The 10665-nt window shown below is 34.7% G+C and overlaps 1 protein-coding gene across 2 annotated transcripts in view; it reads right to left on the reverse strand.

Moving 5' to 3' along the window:
• The window catches only part of TUSC3 (tumor suppressor candidate 3), a 265224-nt gene that overhangs the window by 129216 nt on the left and 125343 nt on the right, over window positions 1-10665 (reverse strand). For both annotated transcript variants that reach the window (XM_006834474.1, XM_006834473.1), the window contains exons 4-5: window positions 8418-8558; window positions 2952-3092 (exon numbers count right to left, since the gene is read on the reverse strand). In XM_006834474.1, the coding sequence (XP_006834537.1) occupies window positions 2952-3092; window positions 8418-8558 (282 nt within the window). The remainder of the gene's footprint in view (window positions 1-2951; window positions 3093-8417; window positions 8559-10665) is intronic.

A 10665-nucleotide genomic window follows, 5' to 3' on the forward strand; every position in this document is an offset into this window, starting at 1 on the left:
CACTAGAGAAGGACATTATGAATGGCAAAGTGGAGCGTCAGCAAGACAGAGGCAGACTCCCTCAACAATGGGCTCAAGTGTAAAAACAATTGTGATGATGGCTCCTGTGTTTCATTCTGTTGTGCACAGCATAGCTATGAGTTGGAACCAACTCAACAGCACCAAATAATAGCATCATGTAAGCCATGCCTCTTTTCACAAAACATAGCCTAGTTCATATGGACTTCTAACACAGAGTCTGCACTCCCTTGATTTCTTCTGAGCCACTGATACCACAAGACACAATAGCTACCGTCTCCAAGACAGACACTAATTTTAAAGAATTAATCTTTATTTGTCCTTTCTAAGTTCTGCCACATTAGGTACTTCAGCACTGTCTGAGCATTCTTTTGCTATCTTCACAGGTAATATTAGGCCTATTAGTAGCCTTTGTTCTTCTCAATGGTAAAGTAACCTTCCTAAAGGAAGCATCCAACACTGGTTGGCTTCAGCTGCTACTGGTAAAATTCACAGAGGTAAATTTCAGAATATGCCAGTTGCTTATTTTCCAATTAATTGGAAATTAACTTTGCAATGGTTCCGTGGTTTTTCTTTACTGTACTCATAATTTCCAAAAGAAAAAGTAAATTTCAGAATTAAGTTCATTCTGAAAACTTCATCTGAACTATGATCCAAAGAAAAGCTTAAATATTAAAAATATAAAATAACCTCAAACGAAGTTGGAATTTTCTCCTTTATTATTTTCTGAAAGAGCTTGGCAAAGAGACAGATAATTCTTTCAGGAATATTTATTTTAAAATGACTGTAGATTTATGTGCTAGACTGTAGTCAGTTTGAACTGCACAGTTGGCTGTTCAAGGTTACCACTCTCTCCTTGGAAACCCTATACAGGGTCACTATAAGTTGGAATCAACTTGACGACACTTAACAACAACAAAATAACTATTGGGTCTTTTGAATTTTTTTAAGGATTATCTGAAATTTCTCATTAAATGTACTGTTCACTGGCTAAATATGGCTTCATAATTCTTCCTAAAATAATTTTATTTATATTTTTCAAGAACTTGTTCTTTAGAAAGATGCGTTAGTGGTGCAGTGGGTTAAGCAGTGGGCTGCTAGCTACGAGGGTAGTAGTTCACACCCACTGCCACTCTGCAGGATAAAGATGAAGACATCTGCTCCCATAAGAAACGCCAAGGACCACATGTACTCTGTCCTATAGCGTCACTGTGAATTAGAATCAACTCAATTGCAATAAGTGTTTTTGGGTTTGTCCATGGTATGTATATGGTGAAATTATTAATGTACAATATGCTCTTAATTTAATCTTATTTATTTGTAATTTTTTTTCTTAATCAGCCTTTCTAATTATGTTTATTTCATTAAAAGACTCATTGAGCTTACTTTTTCATAAAACAAACCTCTTCAAAATATTCTGTTCTTAATCACATAATACATTTTAATCTTACATTGTATCATGTTAAATTGAGCACTGACTGAAATCACTTTGGAGCTTACATGTGTTTTCAACACAAGCATTAATGACCCTACAATTGCCTGAGAGGCTATACACTTTAGTAATATTCTAGAATTTGTGATATGTTCTGTTTTCTTTGTTGCTTAATTCTATATATTTTATAATTGCCATTGTTTACTTTTTATTTGTTATACTTTTACTTCCTAGCTATTTGAAAGTGTCTTTTTAGTTTACAAACAGGGTTTTATTATTCATTCATATATTACATTGATAAATTAACATTTAAAACAAAATATTAAATGGAAGTCATGTGACAATTATTAAAACATATATTTTAAGAAAATTTCATAATTAAATGTCATAAATATACCATACATATGAGAACAATATATACTCTACTTTGTGTGTGTATATATATATATACACACATACACACACACAAATATGTATATACACATATATATACACACAGACATGCCAGCACATACAAAATACAGATTTATGAGATTCATTTACTAAGTTTTTTGGTCCGGTTTATCAATCAATTGGATTCCTGGTGTGGTGCTGTGGTATAAAGTACTGGAACACAAGGTTGGTTTGAACCACCAGGTCAACAGTTCAAACTCACCAGCTGCTCCTTGAAAACTCTGTTCAGGGTCACTATGAGTTAAAACCAACTCGACAGTACGTAACAACAACATCATCACTAAATTGCTAATTATGTATTGCATAATAGCTGCTGACTCTTTCCATTTCTGCAACTAATATTCTCTATTTTTGCTTAATATATTTCAACTATAAAAACAACAATGTATTTTAAGTTCGTTTTTTTAGAAGAACACAAGATAATTTTAACATTACCTTTCTGATGCACGTAACCATTACAACTCTTTACAGCTCTGTAGTGCTAATGACTGACTTTCTGTCTTAAATTAGATTACTGTTGTGGCTAAGTGTCGTCAAGTCAGTTCCAAATCATAGCAACCCTGTACAGGGTTTCCAAGGACCAGCTAGTGAGTTTGAACTGCTGGCCTTTTGGTTCAAACCAACCCTGCGGTCTGGCACTTTATCCCACAGCGCCACACCAGGTCTCCAAGCATGGTGGCTCCATACGATAAGCACTGGACCGTAAACCACAAGGCTGGTGGCTTGAGTTCTCCAGCCAATCCGAAGGAGAAAGATGAGGCTTTCTGCTTCCACAAAGATTTAAAGTCTCTTACTAACAGTGTTGCTATGAGTCGGAAATGACTCAATGGGCACATCAGACATGGAGCAGAATCAGTGCGATGGTTTTATGGAGGGGGTTACAGTCAAGAAATAAAACTGTATCATCAAAATCCTCAAAAGTTAATTCTTGCCAATGATATCTGATTTATAATGCAGTAAAATTCTGGCTGATTTTACTGTTATTATAGAATACAGACTATCATTCTGAGAAATATGATAGAAAAAAATTCAGTGTAATAACACATACCAGAGACACCATGGCCCAACCAGTCTTGTTATAGATGAATTCCAGGTTATTCCTTCGTAAGTAGAGTAAACCACCAACAAGTGACACTAAGAGAGCCAAAGCAATAGTGCCAGAGTAGTTGGGTGGTCTGAAAACCCGAATCTGTAAAATACAATAAAAGTATTTTAGAAACTATGAAATACTCATTTTTCCTTCTGATCATTGTCTTAGTTATCTAGCACTACTACAGCAGAAATAACACATATATATAGCTTTAACAAACGTAATTATTTTCTCAGTTTAGGATGCTAGAAGTGTGAATTCAAGGAGTCAGCTCTGTGTTGGCTCTTGGGAAAGGACCTAATTCCTTTTCACGTTGGTGAGCTTCCTGTGGCTTGGCAGCTCTATTCTCTTCATCGCTACTTCTTTGCCTTGCTTGTTAAATCTTTTTCAGATCTCAAAAGAATATAACTTAAAACATGTTCTGTATTTATCTTGCCTCACTAACATAACACAGACAACCCATTCTCAAATGGGATTAAACAACAACAAAGAGGCTGTTATGGCTGAGTGACAATGGAGTTGGTTGCAACTCACTGTGACCCTATATAGGATTTCTGAGGACTGGCTGGTAGGTTTGAAGCGCTTACCTTGCAGTTAGCAGTCCAGTGCTTATCTTACAGCCACAACAGGACTCCACCATTGTTGCTGTTAAGTGCCACCAAGTCAGTTCTGACTCATAACGACCCTGTATAGAGTTCCCTAGGAGTGGATGGTGAGTTGGAACTGCCAATGTTGCAGTTCAATCTAACATTGCGATCCAGTGCTGATTTCTACAACCCCACACCAGCATGGACACTGAAATTTGTACCACATTTGGGGAAGGAATACAATTAAATCTGTAACAATCATATTCTAGTTCTTCCATTCTTCAACATAAAGAATTACAAAAAGTACCCTCCTACTTTTCAGACCTGGTATTAACACTTCTTTTGCTCTCTTTTAGAGTTACAAATCTTTATCTTAGAATAATCAATCACCCATTCCAGATCTAAAAGGTAGCATTTACCCAAGGACAATGTTCAGAAATGTTACAAAAGGAGGAGGAAAGCAAAGAGAAAACACACAAGAGGAAATGGAATAAATGATATTAATTCTGGGGATTGCAATCAGTGACATGAAACAAAATGAACATGATTTTTTTAATGGAATACTGATCTGCTCTGTAAATCTTCACAATAAAATTCAAAACACAAAGGTTTTTTAAAACTTACAAAACCTATAAATTTTTATCACATCATGGCTTTATATATGCTACAACATGGCAATACCTTAAAAGCATTATGATAAGTGAAAGAAACAAATTACAAAAGACCACATAATTGCATTACATGATTCCATTCAAATGAACTGTTCACAATAGATAAATCTATGTAGACACAAAGTCAATTAGTGACTATATAGAAAGCTGGAAGCAGAATTAGGGAGGTATCAGAGTAATAACTAAGAGTACATGATATTCTTTAAGTAGTAAAGGAAACATCCTAAAATTCACTGAGATGATGATTGTACATTTATGTTTAATACTAAAACCCAACTAAATACAGTTTTAATGGATGCATGGTATAGACGTACATCTCAATATGTAATTGAGCATGTGTAATCTCTCCTTGTCCACCACTTGATTTCCAGTCTGTAGCACTACGGCTTACGTGCTGCTATGCTACTTGAATCTATGCCACTAGTGATTTGAAGGCCAGCTCTGTTTCCCATGGTGGATAGGCTTCAACTGATCTTCCACACTAACACAGAATCGTAGGAAAGAGAAGTGGACAACTTTCAAAATTTCAGTCACTGGAAACCTTATGAATAGCAGTGAAAACTGTCAAATAGCACCAGAATACTGAACATTGAAACATTATGAATAATACCATAATATTATCAGATATGGTACCAGAAGATGAGGCCCTGAGGTTGGAAGGCACTCAAAATACGACTGGGAAAGAGTTAATATCCTCAAAGCAGAGTTGACAATGATGACACAATTGGAATAATGGTTTCAGCTGTAACATCACTTATAATTAAAACATGGAATGTACAAAATATGAACCTAGGAAAATTGGAAGTTGTCAAAAATGAAACGGAATGCATAAACATAGATATCCTATGCTTTAGTGAGTTGATATGGACCGGTATTAGACATTTTGAATCTGACAATCACTTAGTTTACCATGTCATCGTTGTTGTTAAGTGCCATTGAGTCAGTTCCGACCCATCATGACAAATTGAAGCAGAATGGCATCACATTCATCATCAAAAACAACATTTCAAGATCTATCTTAAAGTATAATGCTTTCTGTGACAGGATAATAGGCATATGCCTACAAGAAAGAACAGTTAATACCACTATTATTCAAATGTATGCACCAAACACTAAAGCCAATAATGACAAAATTGAAGAATTCTGCCAACTTCTTCAGCTTGAAATTGATTAGACATGCAATCAAGATGTAGCAATAATTACTAGTGATTGGAAAACTAAGGCTGGAAACAAAGAAGGAGGATCAGTAATTGGAAAATATGGCCTTGGTGACAGAAATGATGCTAGAGATCACAACGATAAAATTTTACAAGACCAATGACTTGCTCATTGCTAATACCTTTTTTAACCAACATAGATGATTGCACATATTGACTTCCACAGATGAAATATACAAAAATCAAACTGACTACAAATCTGTGGGAAAGCTCCATATCATCAACCAATTTCAGGCTGAAGATGAAGAAAATTGAAACTAGTCCAAGAGAGCCAAAATATGACCTTGAACATATCCCATCTGAATTTTGACACCATCTCAAGAATAGATTTGATGCCTAAGACACTAATTAACAAAAAACAGAAAAACTGTGGCATGACATCAAGAACATTATACAGTAAGAAAGCAAAAGGTCATTAAGAAGACAGGAAGAAATAAAGACTATACAGGATGTCAGAAAAAACTCTGAAACTTATTCTTCAGAGTTAAAATACTGAAATACATGGAAGAAATGAGGCTAGAGAGATTAACAGAAAATTTCAAAGATCCGCTTGAAAAGATAAAGTCAAATATTATAATGAAATGTAAAAGACCAGGGGTTAACAATACAAAATGTAAAGGGAAGAACACGCACAGTGTTTCTCCAACTGAAAAGAACTAAGGAAATACGTCAAGCGTCAAATTGTAATATGAAGGATTCTTTGGGTAAAATACTAAATGATGTAGAAAGTATCAACAGAAGATGGAAAGGTTAAAGAGTGACTGTACCAAAAATAAATGTTCAATCATTTCAAGAGGTAGAATATGACAAAAGCCAACGGTACTAAAGGTAGAAGTTCAGGGTACACTGAAGGCATTGGCAAAGAACAAGGCTCCTGGAATTGATGGAATACAAACTGAAATCTTTCAACAAACAGGTGCAAGACCCTCACTCATTTATGCCAAGAAATGTGGAAGAAAGGTATCTGGCCAACTAACTAGAAGAGATCCATAATTGTGCCCATTCCAAAGAGAGGTAACCCAAAGGAATGCAGAAGTCAGCAGAAAATATCATTAATATCATATGGAAGTGAAATTTTGCTGAAGATAATTCAAAAACAGCTACAACAATTACACTGACAGGGAACTGCCAGAGGTTCAAGCCAGATTCAGAAGAAGATATAAAACAAGCAATGTCATTGCAGACGTATGATATATCTTAGCAGAAAGCAGAGAATACCAGAAATATGTTTACCTTTGCTTTATTGACTAAACAAAGGCGTTCAATTGTGTAGATCACGACAAGTTATGGACAACGTTGTGAAGAATGAGTATTCTGGAATATTTAATTGTGCTCATGAGGACCCTGTACATAGACCACGCAGCAGCTATTCAATCAAAACAAGGGAGCACTCAACGGTTTAAGAAAAGGAAAAGCTGAGCAAATAATCTGAGAAACTGGTTTATATGAAGAACCTGCTCATCTAAGGTGCACCTATTGGTCTCGCCACATGAAGAGGAAATAAAAATAATGAAAATGGAAGACACTTGGAGATAATTAGTCTAATAGACTAACAGACCACATAAGCATCAGTTTCCACGACCCTAAGACCAAAAGAGTATATGGTGTTCAGCTACCACGACAACTGTACTGAAGGATTCTGTAGAGAGAAGGAGAAAATGTAGGGGGGGAAACTCAAAATAATAAAAAAGACTAGGCTTAATGGTCAGGAAAAAACTGGGGGAAGCTGAGACTATGGCCCACAGCCACCCTTCCCTTCAGGTCTGGAACTGAACACACTCCTGTGGCTCAATTTTAGCCAAAGAGTAGATAGGTATATTAGGCGGGTAACAACACTAATGTGGTATGCACACTATAGAACGGTTAACCATTAAAGATAAAAATAGTGTTTACCTGACAAAATTCGAAAGGGTGGGAAAAGGAGAAGGAATAGAAACAAAAATCACAGGGATGAAGAGGGATACGGGATGTTAAACAGGTGACTGCAATTACTGAAATGAAATGAAGAATATAATTTGTTGAGTATAAAATGGATGATGTGCTCTGCAAACCTTCAGTCTTTTTACAATTAAAAAAAAAAAAACTTTTTTTTAAGTATTTTCTAAAGGGATATGCAGATCCAGGTACATTCAAGGCAGAAAGGTCAGTTCAGAACATTATGGCTACTGTTTTTGAGGATTGCAAGAAGCAAACAAATAGACTGCTTCAAAGGACATAGTACCATCACAGGATCTTGTTAGGAAAAAGTTTTAATAAAACTGAAACTAATATAGTGAAAAAAAGGCCAGGAAATTTATGTCTAGGAACTTTTTTTCCATTACAATAATATACTTCTTCATTGTTCAAGGGCAGACAGGGATGTACTATGAGAATTTTATTGTGAGATCTTACCACATCCACCCTACAGTAATGATCTTGCCTCTTCAGACTTTTTATTCCCAAACTCAAAATTTAAAAGGAACACGGATTTCAGTCCCTCAAGGATGTGAACACTGCTGTTCTGATGTGGTATAAATCGTAGACTGCATAGTTCTTCAGGGAAATGTTAATGTTGTTGCTAAGTGTCATTGAGTATGTTCCGATTCATAGCTACCCAGCATAGAGTTTCCAAAAAGCAGCTGGTGAGTTTGAACTGCCAACTTTGTGGTTCTATAAATACACTTTGCAGTCCAGTGCTTACCTTACAGCATCACACCAGTACTCCAGGGAAATGTTAGAGAGATGAAAATACTACTTTTATAAGTGTGCAAACCTAGATGGAGCATATGTTAAAAAAAATTTTTTAAATCCCTTAACAATTTGATATTTTTGTTTAATAAAGGGTCCCATGGTTTTGTAGCAATACTTTTTGACTTATCCTTCCTTATATATATTTTTGGCCTTATTACAGTTCTCTAACATATCAAGTTAATTTGCCTATTATATAAATTGTGAAGAATATAAACATACATGAACATCTGTTCTGTCAGCAATCCATTTTGCTAGTTGTTCAGCTGCAAATCCGATTCTTTGAAGGTCAAAGGTATCAGCTCTTTTGGGTCTGCCTTTTGGAGGAAAATGCATGAATGTAGGAGCAGAATTCATATTGAGCTGTAAAACATGAGATTTAAAAGGATTATTTAAAAATATCCCATCACTGTTGATGTATACATATCATTAAAATAAAATGTTTTATTTTGTCTTCATGAATTTAGGGAAGATAGCATTTATTATAAAATTCAAGCGACTTTCCAGAGCTTAATTACTACTTTCATTCATCAAAATGCACGATCTTCTGAACAGAAACAATGTGTAAACTTGGATAAATTCTCTGAACTGTTTTAATATGCCATTCATATTTCCTGGTGTCTCCTTTAAAGTTTATCAACTACTTCTTTCTTCTTCCTAGAATTCCCTAATAAGAACAAGCTGGCAAAGTGTAAGTCACGAATATTATAATTTGGCATAACATGGACTATTTTACTTCTTAAGCAGTTAGTAAATTACCAGCATTTTGATTTTGTTTTAAATCGGTGTGTTATATAATTGATTTTATATATAAGTACAATGAATTTCTAATTAAAACTTTAAAGACCTTCTTAAAAAATGATAACTTGGGTAGGTCTAACTCTACCCAAGTAGAGTTACCAGAAACTAGTGGAGAGACTCACAGTGATGTCTTTTCTGCTCAAGTTCTGATTTATTTTAACTGTTTTAAAATAACTATTAAGGATCAGAATTGATCATGTCAAATAGATAATTTATATTTAGATATTAATCAAAAGGTGTTTATTCACAACATCACATAGAAACTTATATATTATGTGAATTTTACACTCTGACACTCACTGCAACTATAAATATAGAGATTAAATTACTACTGCCCAGATTTTTAAAAATCTATTATGAAATATATCTTAAAGTGGAAGGTGAAGTGATTTTTAGGCTGGAACTTGCAATAACTCAGCATTTTCTGACAAGGCAATCAAAATCAAAATCAAATCAAACAACACATATATAAGATAATAACTGACATCAAAGCACATATTCAATAGTAAAACATTAGGTAAGACTAATAACAAAGCATTACAGTCAAGACTAAACAAGCTCCAACTCTATTAATGAAATCTGACCATACATACCATATTTAGAATATAACTTCCAATCATTTTATAAAGCTTCATACAGTTTAGTAAAAAATAATAATAATAAAAAAGTTAAATACACTAAAGAAATATGGTTCTGTATTTTTTTCTTTCCAATTTTTACTACTGGACATGCAATCATATTTCTATTATTCACTTACAAGTTGTCTACATTAACACTGTTTGAATATTAGAGGCATAGATCAATAGTCAGTTCATGTTTAAGCAATTATTTTCTCCCAAGTAGGTATCTACTTTAACCTTCTCCACATTTCTTTTGGTGTTATTTAATTTCCCCTAAAATGAAGAACTTATACTCAACAAACTTCAGTAAAATGGAAGTAGCTATGGAGAGAAAAGAAGGCTGCATTCTAGTAATATTACTAATGTTATATAATAACACCGCCAATAACAATAAATGAAATAGTCTTGGAGGTGCAATGATTAAGACTTCAGCTGCTAACTGAAAGGAAAGCCCGCCACCTATCTCCTGATAATATTACCAATAATTATAATGAGAATAATCATGCCCAATAAGAAACAATTAACATTATCGAAGCATGTCCAAAAGCAGAAAAGAGCAGCGGATGCAAATGAGCTGGAGACAGACAAAGGCTTCATAGAGGAGGAGGATTGAAGTTCTAGATATGCCTGAGAGGGAATTCAGAAGACTGATATGGAAACAAATTCATATACTCCGAAAACAGGTAGAGGAAAATAAGGAAGAAGTAACGAAAGTGCTGCAGGAACATCTAATAGGATTAACACAGCACTAGAAACAATTAAAACCCTGCAAAAAGATGTCAAGGTGATCAATAACAAGATATCAGAAATAGACAACAGGCTGAAAGGTGAGAGGAGCAGACTAGAAGAGATGGAAGCCAGAACCGTGAGCTGGAAGACAAATCTCTCAATACTGCCAAGATAGAAGAACAAGCAGCTAAAAGGATACAACAATCCTAATAGAGTGTAAGATTCATGTTGGATAACATGAAGAGGAATAATGTAAGAATTATTGGCATTCCAGAACAAGAAGAATCAAAGAAATCCACAGAGAAGATAGTTGAGGAGCT

This window comes from Chrysochloris asiatica, unplaced genomic scaffold, assembly GCF_000296735.1.
Source record: "Chrysochloris asiatica unplaced genomic scaffold, ChrAsi1.0 scaffold00011, whole genome shotgun sequence".
Lineage (NCBI taxonomy): Eukaryota > Metazoa > Chordata > Mammalia > Afrosoricida > Chrysochloridae > Chrysochloris > Chrysochloris asiatica.